Here is a 19,884-nt window from a genome sequence, read left to right as displayed (position 1 = left end):
TAGACATTAATGGGAAAATAATACTCTCGAGTTATCCCACATTTCCAGTGCATTTTCTTTATTGAACTAGAGAACTCAGCATTATCTCAAAATTCATTCAAGTCATTTAAATGTTTACAAATCTGTCCACCTATTTTCCCCATGGGAGGTCAGCATTAACAACCAATCCAACGAGAGCCATTAATATCATCCGGTAATGACTCATTTATCCTCTGCGGGTGTTGCGGTTTTCACATAATGACATGGTTTGTGATCAGGGAAGTCATTTTTCTCCACAGAATAAGAAAGAGCCGCAATTTTGAGTGACCATAACGACCGTCTCTCAGTGTTTAGGTGTGACCTACCTACCACATAGCTAATGATTCTAGCTGAGACAGCCGTGTAAAATCCCAAACAGAGCTGACCCTGGAGGGGATTATAGAAGCTGATGAAATGTATATAACGAGGGCCGTGAGAATGATGTGGGGGGACATGCGCGCTCGCTGTTCAGCAGTACACAGAGGGAAAAACCATTAGACCCACAGACACACAAAAACTTGCAGGGTTAAGGTCAGTCACAGGGCTTCAAGTTAAGTTAATGATAACACACATAGTTAAAAGGTGTTTAAATACATGGAAAACCCCAGTCTGTTAGCATGTCACAGATTTTATATTAAGTGAACAGTTAGACTTAAAGGAGATAGAGTTATTTGCTTTCTTCCAAAAGTTAGACAAGAATATTGATATTACAGTCTGTAAGATAAATTTTAAGATGCTGTAACAGCAAACAGACAGGAAACAGGAAATTAACCAGTCTGCCCATTTCAACAGGTAACAAAATCTGCCTGCCAACACCTCTAACACTCACTGATTAACATCGATCTAGTTTGTTCAATCAATGAAATATAAGTGGAAAGGACTTAATGGAGTCTCCACCACAGACGGATAGATGCACAGTACTGCGCAAAAGTGTTGGTACACCCCTTGTTTTTTTTTATTTTTTATTGGAAAATGTAAATAGGTGCAGAGATTTACTGAAACATCTATAAATATACATTATATATACAGTATTATAGGGTAAAGCTGAGTTTTTACAATTCTAATGAGCTTGAAAATCAATATTTGATATGACCAAAGCTTAAACTCTCCTGAGCCTTGATTTAACTTGGTTGCACACACGGGCATGGATAACTGGAGATACAACAGCCCAGACATTCCCGTTATAGTTCTTTGAAGTCCACTCGAAGTCCGCGGCCTGGGGCACATGCATAGTTAAGGCATTGAATTAATTCATCAACTATGCATGTGCCCCAAGGACGGCGAGACCACATGCTCACAAAACACAGGCAGGCAAGTGGAGTCCAGTGGACTTGTGGATACAAGTTTTTTTTACACTTTTTACAATACAAACAAATGCATGGACAAGCTCATTTTTTTAACCTTCAAACAGACCTCCAGCTAACAACCTTGCTAAGCTATTTAACTCTCGGGCACAAAGATATGTGAGTGGTATTCATGCCTTTAAAAACAAAAAGTCAGTGGTTTTCCCAAAATGTCAAACTTTCTCTTCGTGCAGGTTACTGCTGAGGAGAAACAGTTAGAGCTAAAACAACAGTTTTTACCTTTTAGAATAATTACAGAAAATTCTGCTTTTTTTTGAGGGGGGGGGGGAGGCGGCTTTGCAGTGAGTGATCCCAGAGTTTATTTTGAGCAGCACTGGAAAATGTCAGCATCCATTTACGGCTCATATAAGAGACACCATCAAATCATCAAAGCGAAATGTCTGCGAGCTTGAAAAGACTGAACAGATACATGTGTTTTAGGGAGGGAAGAAGAAGGATAATTTGGCTGCCTGTGTGACGAGGGCTGTATTTGCAAATCCCTGAGCAAATGTGTACTTATTTGTTAGGTAGATATCCAGCATGTATTTATAATTAGGCAAACCCCAGCCTAATCTCTTAAACACATGTGGCCAAATCAGCTCCTCAAGGCTGCTAATAGGCCTCCTACATTAACCAATCCCGTTGATTAGCACTCTAATAAACAGTCTCACACCACTGGGACTTTCAACACGCACTGCAGCGCCAACCCAAATATCCTCAGTAAATTCAAACATATGGGTCGTTAAAGATCTGTGGTAGATTTGCCTGATTTTCCTTACAGGTGGGATTTCCTTAAAAGAGACTCAATTTCACACACCAACTGGAAAGTCCCTGTTTAAAATTAAATTCCAGCAAATCTTTGCTATATTATATTCTGCTTTCTATTAGTCTCTATTTTCAGTTTTTCTCTAATAAAAACGTCAAGTTTATTTTCACAAAGCATACCAGTTAATTTAAACTTTATGATATGAAGGTGGCAATTGGCAGAATGAGGTTACTGTTAACATATTGGATCTTTCATGAAGACCAAAGGTCACAAAGTTGCATGTGGCTGTATAATATCCTACCCTGGTAACATTACAGCATAAACAAAGATAGGTATCACATTAACAAAAATGTATTCAAAACAGTTTTCCAGCCTTATATCTCACGGTATCCTGTAAGCCACAGCCTTATAGCCAAAAACTTCACATTTCTGGCCAAAATTTAGGTCTGTTTTATGCTAGTTTTTATGATTGTTTAACTTTATTGTCATGTGAAATGTGGTGTAAAACTTTATGCATGCTGTACAAAACTCCACCAGCCTGTAACAAAATTTAACCTTATGCCTGCAGCATAACTGCAGCATATTATAACCTTAGGATATATAAAAGTTATAAATAATTCAGTCTTTTAAAGTAATAGTTTAGCCATGCAACAGTAACTATAAAGTTATGCACTTCACACATATTGACATATAAACATATTAATATGAAGACGAATTATTATAGTCAAGCGATCTTCATGCATGCTGTAAATATAATATTCATATAATAAAAATATATTCTCAGTAATTGCAAGTTTAAAAAGTATTTTTATTATATTTAGGATTTGTGAAAAATTGTTTGCTTGCCACACTCCAGTCTCCAAAATAAAGAAAGGTTCTTATTTTTTACTTTTTACGGTCATAAAAATGCTTAAATTTCTAGCAAACTGCTATTAGAAGAAATGCAAATTTTACGTCATAATTTGGTAAAAAGTATTTGCATTAATATATCAAAAAAAACAACTATTTACATTTGACGATTACCACTGAAACCTGTGTGAACTTCATCACTAGAACAAACTTTATATCACCAACACCAGCTTGTGTAAAATTGGATTATTCACTGGAAAATCATGTTTTTTTCCACAGATAAACACAGTTTTTTCATTTGAATATGCCTGATCCGTATTAAGTTATTATAATAGCGGAGGCTTTATGTTCCTGTGTCTCATTTCTTTTTTTAGAAGGAGTGTTCTAACTTCATCCATGTCCTTCAACCATACAACCAGACCCATCTGTACATCTGTGGCACAGGAGCCTTCCACCCCATCTGCGCTTATCTGGAAATGGGCAAGAAGGCAGAGGTAATTCATTCGGGGCTTTTATTGTAACCAAATGTTTTGGGGTTTTAATCAGTTATATATATGCAAAGGGTCATTTAAATCTTAAACTGACCATTCATTAAGAAGGCATGAAATGTGACAACAGCGCTATAGTAAATTCATGTGAGAGAAAGTCTGAGTATTGTCTGAAGTACAGCCGTGTTCATTCTCTCTGACGATTATCTTCTCATCAGTGTTGTCTTTTGTGCGAAGCAGTGGAAAAAAGCGGTCACTACATGGTTCAATTACAGCTGTCGAATATTTAACAGCCTTCCATCCTGCATTAAAGTTTAATCAGTCATCTTGAGAAACTTCTACAGGTTAATCAATGTACTAGCATGGATCCTGCCGTCCAGCAGTAGGGAGGGGTAGACCATAGAGGCGTTCACTTCAGTTTAAAGTAGTGCTGACAGTCTGTAACTGATTGAATAAATTAAAAGCCACCAAAAACTCACTCGCTTTTCTTTAAAAGACTCAGAGGTCGTGTCTGTTTTTACTTAATTTTACTGCTTATATTCCCTTTTTTGGTGCATTTGGTAACCAAGGGCAGCAGTGTAATAAAACATTTCTTGTTTCTCCTGTGTGGAGGAAGTGTTTTTTTGCATCCCACTCCCCCAAAGTAGCGCGCTATAATGAGAATGTATGGTAACTTGAAACACGTGCTATAAATGTACCTTTAACCATGCTCGTTGTGGCTTTCACTGCCCTCATTTCGATCTTTGACCTTTTCCCACCGCAGGACAACATCTTCCGACTGGCCTCACAATTTGAGAACGGCCGCGGGAAAAGCCCCTACGACCCCAAAATGCTCTCAGCCTCACTTCTCCTTGGTAAGTTTGATGTGTGCTTTTATTACTTCCAGGGAGGACGCAGTCACTTCAGAGCTGGTCATGTGTTCCTAACTATCCTTTCTCGCTGGCAGATGGAGAGCTGTACTCGGGCACATCTGCTGACTTCATGGGAAGGGACTTTGCCATTTTCCGTACGCTGGGAGATCATCATCCAATCAGAACAGAGCAGCATGATTCAAGATGGCTGAATGGTAAAAAAAAAATAAAATAAAATCGTAGAAGATGAGCTAAGAGTGAATTCTTTTGTTTCTCATGTTCAATTCAGCAGTTGAATTTTTCATCATGGTGTATTCTGCTGAACACTTCTCAATTATATTTATTCCTAGTAGCAACAGTTAAGTATAAACCACTTGAGACTGCAAAAACTAGATAACATGACTCAAAATACTTTGCTATTAAGGTAAAATTAGACCATTGTGGTCTCTATAGACCTCAACCTTTCCCTAAAAGCTGCATGGAAATCCCTGTCATTGGCCATTATTTGGAAAAGTATACCATTGAGCTTTTCAGCAGACTTTGAGACATTAAATTCTCTCGCAAGCCTCAAGTCTCCAATCATTTCCATTCATGTGCAGACATCAGATATCAGAGCCCATTCACAAAGTCAGTGGATTTGCCTGTGCTAGCAAGATTAGCGCTGCAGTGAGGGTTATTGACTGCTCAGTCTGTCTGGCTATCTTTCGGCACCGCAGAGGACTTAGGGAGCCACAAAAGGTCAGTTTGAACCTTTCCCTCAAGCTGTGCCATCCCCCCCCCACCCTCTTTCCCACAGAACTAATCCGCTCTTAGCTGTTTTCCTCCTGTAGTGGAGTCGAATTCCTCCCAGTCCCCCTCAACCGCCCACGTCCCCCTCCCCAGGCACCATCAAAAATCACAAACACTGGTCTCGCCAGTGCTGATTACTGTGACATATTAATAAAGAGCAGTATAAACCGAGGAAGTCATTGTTATAGCGTTAATCCTCATCGATCTTTCACCTTGTTCAAACAAATACGCTGGGGATTGTATCCATTCGGCTCGGCAGAATCCAGCGTCTTCTGCACAATGAGGGGATTGTAATTGCATGGATTACCGGGGTGGAGATATTCTATTGAGGCTTTATCAACAAGGTTATATGGTACTCAAATGTATCAAGAGAGAAACCAGGGAATGAATCCCTAATAGCAGCTGATTCTAAAAGGATTTGGGGTTAAACTGTAGTTTGGTAGTCCAGATTCATTTACGCATTCCTTCACATTTTAATGACCTCTTGCTTATATGGATGGTTGGATTTCCTTTGAATAAAGCAGCTTTTTGTTTGGATTATAGGTAATCAGTGGTATGACTTCAGTGGTCAGCAGCTTGGTTTTGTTTTATCTGTGGTGTGCGCACACAAATTTATGGTGGTCTGCATATAAGGGCAAACATTCATGATGGAAGTATGAAGTGTGTGCGGGTTGGGGGTACACACAATTCACAGCAGAGGTCTCGCACCTGCGCAACCCTTATAAATCTGCCTCCCACTTTGGCCACATGCTCCTTTTTCACAGCTACTCTATATCTGAAACGCCCATGGAGGTGTAACATGGCACTGCTTGTTTCTCTCCGCTTAAACCCCCGAGCTTTTGGACGTAGGCTCACTGCGGCGACTTTTCCTCGATTCCTACGCCCCCTTTATGCCAAAAGATCCCAGCCCTAAGGCCTTGGCTCCTACGTTTAGCTTTGATTTCCTCTTGCGCTTAAAGTCAGGATAAATTTATTCAAGTGTTACCCGGGACAATCAGAGCCATGTGTGTTTGCGAGGATGTGGTCTAGAGACAGGGTTTATGTGGGATTTGGATTTGGAGCGCTCACTTGAGGTAAAGTCACATACTATAACACCATGGTGTAAAGTGACGGGCTGCTATTACCGAGCCGTGACTGGAGAATATCGTGGGGGGGGATTGGTTACAGAGGTGTAAAATAGGGGTGAAATGATTGTCACCGGGGCAGAGGTTGGATTGTAAAATTGTATTTGTGTGTCTGCTGGGGTGAGTTTATGAGTGTGAACAAAGTTTATGTGCTTTATTTGTTTATTTTTCCTCTATTTTCTTTCTTGTAGATCCCAGATTCGTAGGCATACACCTGATCCCTGAGAGTGACAACCCCGAAGATGACAAGATCTTCCTGTTTTTCAAAGAGAACGCCATGGACGGGGAGCAAACTGGGAAAGCTACTATTGCCAGAATAGGACAACTGTGTAAGGTAACATCACACACAACCCCACAAAACTGTTATAACAGTGTGATGTGGTGTCAATACGATTCTGTTACACAAAAAAGTAGCATACTTCTTATAATGTGCCTTAGTTATCAGTTTATAAGCCCTTAAAAAGCCAGTTATTAACATGTACGTGTCCTAATGAGAAAATCAAAGTAATAATGAACAGCCAGAGTCATAGTTGCTGAAAAAAAGTTAACGATCATATGCCCATAGTTAACCTTTACCTTCCTTATAAATGCCTTATATAGTATAAGTTAGAGGTGGGAATCTTCAGACACAACGCCCCACACTACGATATTATCACAAAACTTCACACATGATACAATATAGAAGGAGACTGCAGTCCTATTTTTATTACTGCAATATGTTTTATAATCAGAAACTTAATACTTCTGTAACATTTTTAATAAATGTGATATTTGCAAGGACCTTACTAACAAAAGTGCATACGGAGGTTTGAGCTGACAGCACTTCAAATGTTGTTGCAGAATGACATGGGAGGTCACAGGAGCCTGGTCAACAAATGGACCACTTTTCTCAAAGCGCGGCTAATATGCGCGGTTCCTGGCGTCAATGGCATTGACACACATTTCGACGAACTGCGTAAGTGCGTTTTTATTTTATTTATTTGTGTCTTTGTTCGATGTGACCTCACCTCAGAGCTTCACCTTCACACATTATTCTTCTCGCTGTTTAGAGGACGTGTTTCTCATGAGCTCCAAGGACCCAAAGAATCCAGTTATCTACGCCGTATTCACCACATCCAGGTACAGTCTTTTGCCCTTGACCTCCAAAGTGAGCATGCAAGGGTTTCAAATGTTCAAACTGCGTGACAGATGCTGGTAGTATCAGAATTGTTTTGTTGATGTGTTGCTAAGAGATCAGAAAGACTCGATTATTTCAACGGTCAGCCTTCCTGTATAGGTTTCATCCTCTGCATTTGAAAAACACGCGCCTCGTATTTCTTTTCAAGAAGCCTTTCTTTTCTCCTCCTTTATCCTGCCCCTTTATCTGTAATTTCCTAACCATTTTAAATGGCACGGCACGATGCAAGCGACCAAGTGCGCCTCTGTCAAATTCCCAGACGGCGCTCTCGTAATCCACTTACAGGTGTCTCACGGATGCTTTTCTCTCCGAGGGTAGCCCTCCCCTCGTCTCAGATTTGGAGATTGCTTTTATCCGATTCCCCAATTCCTCACTACCTGTCCTGTTTTTCACTGAAACCTTGGCAGGCTTGTAGGAAAATCAGATTATGGAGCAGGAGGGAGCGAGAGAAACATGATATTCACTTAACAGAAATCCACGGAGGGTTTTTGTTGTTGTTTTTTTTTTTCCTCCCACCCCCCTCGGCCACCGCCCCAGCTTCGAATGGGGTTTTCAGAAGCCGGGTGTGTCTCTACTGAAGCATGTGGAGAGGTGAAGGCATGGGGCAGGGCAGATAAGTGAGTTGAAATGGCGCAGATGGTGGCACTTATCGTGATGATGAAGATGATGAATGTGATGTGTGTGTGTGTGTGTGTGTGTGTGTGTGTGTGTGTGTGTGTGTGTGTGTGTGTCCGGTACTGTTTCTGCACTGCTTCATCAATCACTGCTAATGATAAGACGAGCTGAATAGAGGAGCGGTGCAGGCTAACGCATGGTGACAGGCGCCTTGCTTTACCAGACCTGTTTGGCTTTTCACTGCTTTCAGGGATGTATTAAAACCCAGAGGTTGGTGGGCGCTGGTGGGCGTACACCCACGTATCCACGTCTGCCCACACACGCACGCACACACACGCGTACACTTTAAAATTCAATTATGGGGCATTGAGGAATTAGAGTGGTTTAATTGGTTTTCTAAGTGGCCGGTTTTCAGAGATGAATAGAGCAGAGATTCAGAGGGACCGGCTTTTAATATCACTGCTTAATGAGGCACAAAGAAGCTGCCACTGACAGATCAGTGTCTGATTGTGTACCTCTGTGTGTGTGTGTGTGTGTGTGTGTGTGTGTGTGTGTGTGTGTGTGTGTGTGTGTGTGTGTGTGTGTGTGTGCATTCTAGGGGTGAATTTGCATGCCTCTTTCTGTGTGTCTGTGTGTATCTGCACAAACACATTTTCACCCTTCTTCATAAGCACAGATATTGGAGCGTCTTTTTTTTGCCCCTGGAGTTAATTGAATTTCTCTGTAATTAACATTTTCAAATGCTAATCCATTCATCTTCCATGCTTTGTGGAGTACTGTCGGCTGTGTGTTTGCCAGCCACATCCCTAATTAGGCTGATACAACTTCCCATTGCAGTCAGCAAGACAAAGGACATCTCGAATCATTTTGAAGCATTCGGTTCCTGCAAGTGAAGGAGATTTGCTGTCCAAAAGAAAATCTGTAATTGTAAAATGTGACACCTGGAAAGTAAATGAATGATTATTTGGGGGGCATTTATCCTCATAAAGTAAATAATTCTAAATCTATAAAACTGTGAAATAGATGAATAGATATGACGGAAGGTTTATAGACTTCACGCTCTCCAAAGACTGCAAGCATCGTGCTTATTCTGTCATAATCTCCACAAGAATATTTAATAACTCTTGTGGAGTATGCATGTTGGAATATTCATGTGAAACTCCCCGATTCTCCCATTTAATGACTCACGACTCAAACTGCTGTCTTCTGGATGACCCGCGAAAGAGCTTAAATTGAAAAAATAAAATCCACATCACTTCCCTTTTTTTTAGCATGATTGATCGACCTTGCCTGCTTTCCTTGTGAAAGCAAAATCCACCCATCTGGCTCAAGCAAATGCTCACAAAATATTGGAGGGGATTTCAAATATGCTCTGAACCAGGTCTCCTGGTTTGTTGGTGGTGTGCCCAAATTCCTGTCTGTTCTCAAGAGGCTGGAAGCAATCAGAGAGAAGTTCCAATCTGTCATTGCTGTACTCAAGTAATGACAACTTTGCTCCGCTCTGTCTTTGTGCGATGATGGGTCATTTTGTTGTCTTTCTTCAGTTTTTAACAAGCTCCTAATCCCTGTCTTGTGACCGATCATTTATGAATCCCCTTTGTTTGTCTCTGTCATCTCTTTTATTTCACCACCCTCTTGCTTCCTACCCCTCTTGATCCTTAAACTCACCCCTTCTGGATTTATTTCTTTTTCTCTCCTTCCACAGTAACATATTTAAAGGCTCAGCAGTGTGTATGTACAACATGGCAGACATCAGGAGGGTTTTCCTGGGTCCCTATGCCCACAGAGATGGACCCAACTACCAGTGGGTGCCCTTCCAAGGGAGGGTGCCCTACCCTCGCCCTGGAACTGTAAGGCAATTTAGCAAAAATGTTGTAAATTTTTAAGTAATAATGAGACATTATAAGACGATATTAGAAGAAACAAACATATCACGTCTTGATCTCAGTGCCCCAGCAAGACATTTGGAGGTTTCGATTCTACGAAGGACCTTCCGGATGATGTCATCACCTTCGCCAGGGGTCACCCTGCCATGTACAACCCGGTGCACCCAATAGGGGGACGACCCATAATGGTACGCACAGACGTGGACTACCAGTTTACCCAGCTGGTGGTGGACAAAGTGGAGGCAGAGGATGGGCAATATGATGTCATGTTCATTGGCACAGGTATGCAACAGATGACACTGCAATAAATATACTGCTTCTATATGTTTATTTCAGGGTGGTCCGCCATAGGTACTTTTGGCATATACTGCAAACAAAATCTGTTCAAATAAAATCCAGTGTATTGTTTTAAAATTAAAGACATTTTTAACCACAGATAGATTTTTACAGATATTTCCACTCAAAAACAGACACTGAAAATTACAATAATATTTTTCTTTTTTTTTAACTGACTTTTAATTAATTTTTCAATTTTATTTTTATTTACAGTGTACTGGCATCAGTATCTAATACTCTTAAAAAGCTTGATCTCACTAACAAATGTCTATGTTGAAATAGGGGGAGCTTGGGTGAAGATGGGTTTCAAAGCAGCTTGCAGAATCCAAATTTCACTTTTTGAGATTGCAACCCGAGTGTGTAAAAGGATATCATCATGAGCCATCACATGGCATTAGTATCAGTTGATGTACCAGTTGATTCCAATTAACTTCTTGGCCTGAACCACTGAGCTCAATTTGTTTTTAATTAAAATGGGATTAAAATAATCAGAAATTTGGGGAAAGACAACTAACGACTAACAGGACCGTTAGTCATAAATTATTAGGGATTTTTAATGGAATATCTGTCTAGGCACACAAAGACCCCTCCTGTGTTCCAGTGGTTCTTTGTGGTACTTAATTCCAGTTTATCAACTTTATAAAGCTGACTGATCGGTGGGAAATCCCTTTCTCAGTGATGTTAGCACATCTGAAAACTGTTGTACTGATTAAAGGAGCAAAATGTTTGGATAGTTGAGCATCTGGATTATTGTAATGGACAAAGAAAAGACATTTCTTTGAAACTCACAGAGTATCATTGTTCCAGGAAATAAGAATAGAGAGAGAAGTGGGAGGCCTCTTTGTGCACATCTGAGAAAGAGCACATCAGAATCTATAGTTTGACAAACAGATGCCTCGCAGTGCCTTTACCTGGCAGCTTCATTAAATGGCAACTGAAAAACACCAGTCTCAGTGTCAACAATGAAGAGAGTCCTGGATGCTGGCTTTTCTCTGCAGAGTTATAAAGAACAAGCTGTGTTTTAGACTGGGCAATAAAATAGAAAGATTAGGATGAGTAAAAGAACACGGACGTTGAACAGAGAAAGACTGGAAAAAAAACCAAACAGAAAGAAAAGTGACTGAACAAAGGAAAATATGCTGGAAAGCTTAATGCACTTGTCCGGCATGTCGAAGATTCCAGAGAATCTATTTTAATCATTTTTAATTTTTTGATCTATTTCCATGTTTCTTCTTGCACTTAACATGTATTTTGAAGAAGGCACACACACGTATTTCTAATCTATTACTTAAACCGTACATACATGCACCACGGATGTTAATCTATGACCAGCACAGGCCTGCATGTACACTAACTGTATGCTGTCTTTTGCATTTCAGATACAGGAACAGTGCTGAAGGTGGTTACGATCCCCAGAGAAAGCTGGCATGACCTCGAGGAAGTTGTATTGGAAGAGATGACTGTCTTTAGGGTATGACGTTTTGTAATTGCGTGCTAATAGCCTTCCTATAAAAACACATATTGTCCGTAGAAGTGGTGTTAAATGGGGTTTATTTGCTTTGTACAGGAGCCTACTCCCATCACTGCTATGGAGCTGTCCACCAAGCAGGTAAAAACTTGCTTTCTCACTTTGTAATTAATCCAAAAGCTGTTGACAAGGGTAAAGGTCCACGTGAAACAAAAAAGCGAGAAATTCTCGGTCTTTAAACATACACTGTTACCCATAAGCAAAGAATGTGCCCACTGAGAACTAAACCCACAAGCACCTTCTTTTTTGCAAGAACCCTTCCAACTGAGGCGCACAGGAACATTTAATTTTTACATCCTTGCTCTCTCTCTGACTCCCACAGCAACAGCTGTACCTTGGCTCAGCCCTGGGTGTATCACAGATGTCTTTACACCGTTGCGAAGTGTATGGGAAAGCTTGCGCTGAGTGCTGCCTGGCCAGAGACCCTTACTGCGCCTGGGACGGTGCTGAGTGCTCGAGATACTTTCCTACTGCCAAGAGGTAGGAGCCGGCAATCGCTAAACACCCTTCTTTAACCTTTATGTATCCTCGGAGGGTTTGCTGAGCATGCACGCTGCTTTTCAACAACATCCTGTATTAATGTCGTCACATGCAGTCACACCTGGGACTTATCAGTACACCTGCATTCTGCTGTTTTGGTTGGCTTTAAAACAATTGGTTTTAAATGTTATGCTCAAGGGCATCCTGATGTGCAGCCTCATTTCTCTAGCGTCAGACCTCCACTGGCTTATTAGTAAGTGTGGCGACTCCCAAAAAACAGACACAGATAGCCATTGTATGCCAAAACTTCTAAACATGGAAGTAATCTGAATATTACACCAGCACGAAATTGAGTCATTAAACACACATACGCACTAATTATGCGTTCCAAGAAAGTACAATCCAGCAACTTAGCCAGTAACAGTTGTTCTGAGTTGTGCTTCAATCATCCTACCAACCAAGACGCATTAAGAAATATGCACAAATATCCAAAGACAAGCAAACACACAATAAATTATAGCCACCAGGAGCTGCCTGACCACTTCACCCTTCAGCCAGGAGGAACATACACTCCCTCAAATTACCCTCTGTTGTACCCAGCAGGATTAAGCTGACCACTACACCACTACTACCCTCCCATACACACACATGGCGCGACACCCCCACGTTGTCTCATTCATCTAGAACTTCTCACACCAACAGAAGTAGGCCAGTGGGTATACTCCAGCTTGGCAAGATTACAGACGAGGTGGCACACCCCATGTTTAAAGTGGGGACAGGCTTCTCTCAGCTCTCCACTGCACTGCAAATGTTTTCGCTACCAGAATGAGAACCAGACACCCAACCTTGCACGTGCTCAGATGGCCAAAAAAGACAGGAATGTTAGCCCAGGAAATGTACAGACGAGGGACACGTGTGAAAAAAGTGGGATGTAAGTGGTCATAATTTTGTGTGGAGAATTCACACAAACATGCTGAGCATTTTTTATCTTGTTTTTTTTGTTTGTTTGTTTGTTTGTTTGTTTAGTCTTTTTTTTAAACCTTCAGTGGTTCTACTTTTTATCCCTACCTTGGTTCTTTCTCTTCTTTCCAGCCCTTGCCTCATGTTTGGCTCGCACCCAATTTGAATTTTGCAGCCGCCATCAGCGTTTTTTGAACCATGACAACTAGGAACTAGGGAGCCATTCACAGCTAGTCAGTAAAGCCAGACTTTGAAAACGCCTTGCCATCGCATTAAAAAGCCAAATCACACAGTAGACTTTTTCATATGGAGAGGACAAAGACTGGGCCTGCTTTTACAAGGCGTTTCAAGGGCAAAACAATGCTGTATGTGTTTCATAATAACGGCTCATCGGAAGGCAATGAAGCGCATTGTTTCACTGCTCAGCAGGTTTATGTTTCTTACATTCTGCTGTTTTGTTTTTTCGTCCATGTGATTTAACAGTGGAGTTAAAGGTTGAGTTAGTGCCTGTTTTCTTGGGAATTGGGTAAACATTGCCCCCAAGTGGTGAGAATAAAAAAGTACATAAGAAATAACTTGTCATGTACAGCAATGATTCCCAACCAGGTTACAAATATACCACTGGATACTTGCAAAGCTAATCTTAGATAAGTTAAGTAAAAGTATAATTTACTAAGTAGTAGCAGCCAAAAGAAATTCATAGAAGATATAAATAAAAAAGCAATGGAAACAAAGTGAATAAACGGTTAAGATCTCTCACTTACTGTAAAACAGTTGAACAGTTTTTACCTGATAGCATGGGTAATGATTTTCAATAAAATTTTATTTATATAGCCCCAAATAACAACAACAGTGGCCTCAATGTGCTTTATATTGTAAGGTAATAACCCTGCAATAAAGAAAACTGAGAAATTAAACAGAAATCTAATGACATGGGTCAACAAATGAAACAGTTGCAACACATTCAGTAACTAAAAAGATGTTTTTGTTGGGGGTTTTTTGCTAAATGTACAACTAACTATTAGCTAATGTTGTATGTTAAAGGCTAAATAGCATTTGGATAAAAAGTGATTTGTTGAATTTGTTAGCTAACAGTGTCGGCTAACTCTTAGCTAAACGTTATGGAGAAGCAGGTCAAATCTGTTCACTGTTTGTGTAATTATATAGCTATGAAATCAAGTATTAGCTTACAGCAATGGAATTGGAAGCTAATAGTTACATGTGGTTAAAAGAGTTAACTGACAGTAATTGAAACATTTTAGGATTGTCCAGATCCACTTTAATTAGTACAGTTAAACTCATTTATGTACAAAAAAGAGTTGGGTTCCACATAATTCCACAATCTTCCAGCAAATTCACCCCAAGGTCAGACCTCGCAAGGCTCAGATAAACTGTAAAAACTTTAAGGGCAACATCTCCAACCCTAACATTTAGCATGCCAACTGAGAGTAAAGATGATAACAGTACAATTGAAAAAGGACTCAAATATGTATGCCTTGTGTGGTGTGATCACCTGGAGAAAGTTTCTTCACTCTAAAAAGAACATGACAGCATAGCTTAGGTTTGCAAAATTGCATGTGAACAAACCACTAGACTTCTGGAATTGGCCATAATGCACAGTACCATGTTTAGAGAAAACCAAACACAGCATATCAGTGCAAACACCATAAACCAACAGCCAGCACGGTGGTGGGGTATTAATTTGGGTTTGCTATACAGCCCCAGGACTTAAGCAGCTTGCAGTCACTGAGTCCCCCATGAACTCCTCTGTGTACTAAGGTATGCTAACGTGCGGTCATCTGTCCGACAGCTGAAGCTTGGCCGAGACAAGATCACCCAACAGGTCAATGACTCCAAGCATAGCAACAAATCTGTAACAGAATGGGTGAAAAAGAAAAGAGAAAAGTGTTGCAGTGATTCAGTCTAAGTCCAGCCCTCAACCTGATTGAAATTGATCTCAAGAGAGCTGGACCTAAATGAATGCTAACAAATCTGAATGAACTGCAACAGTGCTGTAAAGAAGAGTGGGCCAAAATTCCTCCACAATGATGTGACAGACTGATGAAGTCATACAGAAAACTAGTTATTGCTGCTAAAGGTAGTGCTGCAAGCTACTGAATCATGCAGTTTACTTAGTTTTCCACAGGTCCTCATAGCTGTCTGTTTCCACCACTTCCATTCAGTTTCACTGTCGTTTTTTCACAGGCGAACCAGACGGCAAGACATCAGAAATGGAGATCCTCTTTCCCAGTGTTCAGACCTTCAGCATCACGGTACCTTAATAATTTCATACAAGCACATACACACTGTCTCCTCCTCATGCCATTTGCGTCTCATTAGTCTGTCTGCATGTGCTTTGCATTGAGCAGATGACATGGATGGCTTAGGGGACAGCGTGGAGGACAGGAGTGTGTTTGGTGTGGAGAACAGCAGTATGTTTCTAGAGTGCAGCCCCAAGTCTCAAAGAGCGCTCATCTACTGGCAACTGCAGAAGCCCAACGACGAGCGCAAGCTTGAGGTGTGTATGCCTAAGATGACTTGCTAATATACTGCTAGATGATTATAAAATATATTACACATAGTTAGATTTCTTCAGACAAAATATCTCCATCCAGGGCTCCACCTTTCCTGCTCCATCATGTAGTGACTTATGACACTTCTAATCTTTAACCTCAGAGACCCAAAAGGGTGAAAACCACTGGGTGTGGGTGTTTAGATTAACTTTTGTACTGCGGCTGTATTTTTATAGCTGGCCTTTCTAGGCGTGGTATTTTAGGTACCAATAAGCAAAGAGAAATACGATACAAAAAAGTCCAGCTGTGTAATAGATCCACAAGTCAGAGGGTGTATTAAATGTGAAACACAGCTGTTAATAATTTTATATGGAAGGATATTACTGTTTCAGCAAAAAATAGTGTTCAGCTAAGAAATTAACCTAATAAGAATTTGCTGTGCCCACCCACACTTGCTGCATGATTTGCTGCTAAGTTTAAGCCAGCTTCTACTTTTTCTGGACAACATCACTCTGTGCTGACAGCCCAGGTGATTGATGTAGCTGCAGTTTTTCCAGTGTGAAGCAGCGTTAGCTTGAAAGGAACCTTTGGAGTTTGCTTCAATCTTTCTTACCAATACTCATGTATTCAGTGAGACCTGAAACAAGGCATTTCCTTTGAACCCTTGTTCATTGTTCTTCTTCTTTCCTGACCAAATTTGACATTATAATGTAAAACGTGTTTTCTTTTTCTGATGTGACTTTCCTCGGTTAAGTGATACCAGCTGTAGAGATATATCCCTTCCCCTGAATGTAAGGGGGGTAAATGGCAGTATCTCCTTCCAGAAATCCTGATCTGATTATTAGAAATTGGTTTGGGGGTGTAATTTAATAGAAGGAATATTGTATAGTTCTGTCACAAAACTTCTCACATCAAACTTTATGGATTTTTCTGAGTAACTGGGTCATGATTTCTGGAAAGAGTTTTTCTAATGGGTTATTTTTGGGTAGTTTTGAGCAGTGCAAGACAAGTGTGAATTAATTGAGTCAGACATCTCTGATATAGATTATCGAATATGTACGTTTAAAAACTCTGGTTCATTCTCATGTTCCATCTTTATTTTTTTCAGTATTTTCACCCATTGTGTTCTTTGTCTTCCTCTTTGTTTCATTTCAGATAAAGCTAGATGACCGAGTGCTGCGTACAGACCAAGGTCTGCTGATACGCAGCCTCACTCAGTTTGACACCGGGGTCTACCATTGCCAGGCTGTGGAACACGGCTTTATCCAGCCTCTTCTACGCCTCAACCTCCAGGTCATCCCCACCCAGAGATTGGGTGACATCCTGCCTGGAATTCCTGGCGCGGGAGGTGGCGCAGGTCACTCGGCCAAGCACAGGATGTGGTACCGAGATTTCCTGTCTCTCTTGGACCACCCAGAGCTAAACAGCGTGGAGGAGTTTTGTGACAGAGTGTGGAAGAAAGAGCGCAAACAGAAGAGGGTGAAGACACCTAACGGCAACAGTCAGGGCAAGCCTGACAGCGCAGGCGGGTCCAACTCTGCATTACAGCCTAGAGCTTTAGCCCCCACTGCTCAGAAACAGCAAGCCAGTCCACCTCTCAGTCGGCCATGGCATCAGGCTGGAGCTCTAACAGTAGAAGAGCCAACACTCAGTCAGAATACCCAAAAGGGTATATTGAGCAGTGAGGCACCTAAGAACAACCAGAAAACCCAAAATGGCCAGAAGGGGCAGGCCAGGCTAGCTGGTTCTCAGCTCGCAGGGGGATCTCGGGCGAGCAGCCAACATGCAACCAAGTGGAGACGGATGCAGGAAAATAAGAAGGGACGCAACAGGAGGACCCATGAGCTTCAAAGACCTCCACGCAGCGTTTGAAAAAAAAGAAAAGAAAAAAAAAAGGACACATTATACCAGACCGACACACATGCAAGCACAAACCCACGCATCCACACAAAAACACACAAATACGTTCTATAGATGCAATGTGTGATTCAGTGACCTCTCCATAACAGCAGAAAAAGCAAAACATCTGAAACACTTTTTAGGTAGAAACATGAACTCCACACATGTAACGTCAGTGAAGCTCTCATTCAGACACAAAAGCACACAACCTGTGAAAAGGACAAAGATGAGAAGAGGACTGAAAAACTGGAATGCATACTGTAAATGTGTGAGGATATGCTGGTTGCCTGGGATACTGGCTGGCAGACACTTCAACCTCCTGTACATAAGCTACTAAAATAAGACTGGGACAAAAAAAATGTTTAGTGAGGTGTTTGTTGGTAAGCAAATGGACATAGCATGCTGGGAGGACAGCCGTGGAGACGTTGAAAGAAGCGGGAATTCAGTGCGAGCCGCTGGCCCGTTTGACCTGAGCATAGAACTGCTAAAAGAAAAGGATTCAAAACTCTTATTTTGAAGAACTGCTTGAGAGGAGAATAGAACCTCTCATGTCGTCTTTCAATTCAAGACGAGCAGCACGCTCACAGGAGGGCACAGAGGGGCTGCGGTTCGCCTCGACATGTGCACAGATGGCACCGGTGTTTTTCGCAGGACAGAAGCATTATTAGATGGAGAAATGAAAAAAACACTGCAAAGTCATGCAACTGTGCAAAAGTGCTTCATCATAACCCTCTCCAACTGAGGCTCGGAAAGCATCGTGCATGTTGTTGTTATGTTTTAATAATAAGCTAATTATTTTAAGAGGCTCTTTTTTTTTTTTACACCCTTCCTAAAAAGCAAAAAGTTACTACTTTTTTTAAAATTTGCTTTCCTTTCGAAACCAGTGCTTCTACTTTTGGGGGGCAAAAATTGCAGGCGACATAGTAGTCTTCAGCGTGCGTAACCCCTTCTGCTCCCAAGGATTCTGTGTATAAGTTATTTTGTTGTTGCTTTTTCTGGGATTTATAGGGCACAAATCCCAGTTGTCCGCTATGCTAAAAGCCCAGTCTGAAACAAGACTGCCAGTTGTTTGTGTACATATATACGACAAACGTAACTCTCTGTGTATATACAGTACATATACAGTACAAGAACACCACTTGATTATTATTTATTTGCTCATTGTTTTGTGAAAGGGTTGCATTTATTTTTGATATTATGGTATTTTTGGCTCATCGGTATATTGGAGAAACAATGGCAACAGCAGCAAAAAAACAAAACAATTTTGATGGACCAAGTGGCCGGATGTCTGTGTGTCAAGAAGGAATCCCCCTTTTTGAGGGAGCTGAACATGAATTAGAAGCATGAGTGCAGGGGTTTGCGTGTTCATTAAACAAAACGTCTGACAGAGATTCCACCAACAATAAGCACAATTTTGTCTCTTTTTGCCTTTCATACCAGATCATCTCACTGTTTTCCTCTTCTTTTATTTTCTCCCGATCCCATCAACATTTTTCATCCAGTAGCTATTATGTGTAAGATAATTTCCCCAAACTGAAAAACATTAGCTGTGAATTTCTGTAAGAAATAGTGGAGAAAAATGTTAAATCTAGTCTGAGGAGAAGACACATTATACTGCATGTGAATGCTACCTACAGTAAGTGCATCTTTTTTATTGTCTTTTTACGTGTTTTGTGTGAGAGGTTAAAAAAAAAAAAGAAAGGGAAAAAAAAAATTCCTCAACGCAATGTGTGAATTAATTTTGCCAAACAGTGATATTAACAACTCATGATATCCTAGCCAAAGCTGTTTTAAGGTCCAAGCTCCTTAATCTTTGATTCAACAATGGTACCTCCTGTCTCCCCGCGCCCTCTGAGTTCATGACAAGAGTAATGTGTCAATGCAATAAATTAGGGCAAGATAGTGTTCCCTACCAACGCTCAAAAGTTTGTTGTGTCCCTAATCTGGTCTTTCCCTCAGAGTTAGAAATGTGAGAGAGCTGAAAGTTACCACTGCTGTAACACAGTTCTTTTTGGCATGCATTCAGTTGTCTAAATAAACATCTCTGTTACAAGAACAAGCGTCTTTGTTCTCATTCATGCCAAAAAAAACCTTTCGATCCACCCTCACCCTCCTACAATTAAAGGTCCCAAGGGCACCCTTCTGACCCTGGAATGTGTCTCTCAGGTTTCTGCTCATAACACCATGTAGATTCATTCTTTCATGTGTGTATACACCTGTTTTGTTGTTGTTGTTTGTTTGTTTGTTTTCAAGTTATGCTCT

The 19,884-nt window shown here is 40.9% G+C and overlaps 1 protein-coding gene across 1 annotated transcript in view; it reads left to right on the top strand.

Annotated features, from left to right (window-relative positions):
- Positions 1 to 19,681, top strand: part of sema3aa (sema domain, immunoglobulin domain (Ig), short basic domain, secreted, (semaphorin) 3Aa) — a 34,799-nt gene extending 15,118 nt beyond the window's left edge. The window contains exons 4-17 of the mRNA XM_085387334.1: positions 3,351 to 3,470; positions 4,228 to 4,318; positions 4,411 to 4,530; positions 6,420 to 6,562; positions 7,069 to 7,183; positions 7,278 to 7,347; positions 9,726 to 9,870; positions 9,969 to 10,188; positions 11,622 to 11,713; positions 11,810 to 11,851; positions 12,093 to 12,250; positions 15,416 to 15,483; positions 15,580 to 15,728; positions 16,879 to 19,681. Of these exons, the coding sequence (XP_085243460.1) occupies positions 3,351 to 3,470; positions 4,228 to 4,318; positions 4,411 to 4,530; positions 6,420 to 6,562; positions 7,069 to 7,183; positions 7,278 to 7,347; positions 9,726 to 9,870; positions 9,969 to 10,188; positions 11,622 to 11,713; positions 11,810 to 11,851; positions 12,093 to 12,250; positions 15,416 to 15,483; positions 15,580 to 15,728; positions 16,879 to 17,595 (2,250 nt within the window). The 3' untranslated portion in view covers positions 17,596 to 19,681. The remainder of the gene's footprint in view (positions 1 to 3,350; positions 3,471 to 4,227; positions 4,319 to 4,410; positions 4,531 to 6,419; positions 6,563 to 7,068; positions 7,184 to 7,277; positions 7,348 to 9,725; positions 9,871 to 9,968; positions 10,189 to 11,621; positions 11,714 to 11,809; positions 11,852 to 12,092; positions 12,251 to 15,415; positions 15,484 to 15,579; positions 15,729 to 16,878) is intronic.
- Positions 19,682 to 19,884: the final 203 nt, after the last annotated feature.

This window comes from Rhamphochromis longiceps, linkage group LG17 (assembly GCF_057381845.1).
Source record: "Rhamphochromis longiceps isolate RC_006_pf linkage group LG17, R_longiceps_female_GT1.1, whole genome shotgun sequence".
In the NCBI taxonomy this organism is placed as follows: domain Eukaryota; kingdom Metazoa; phylum Chordata; class Actinopteri; order Cichliformes; family Cichlidae; genus Rhamphochromis; species Rhamphochromis longiceps.
The sequence above is the reverse complement of the archived record's forward strand: the minus strand, read 5'-3'. Positions and strand labels throughout refer to the sequence as shown.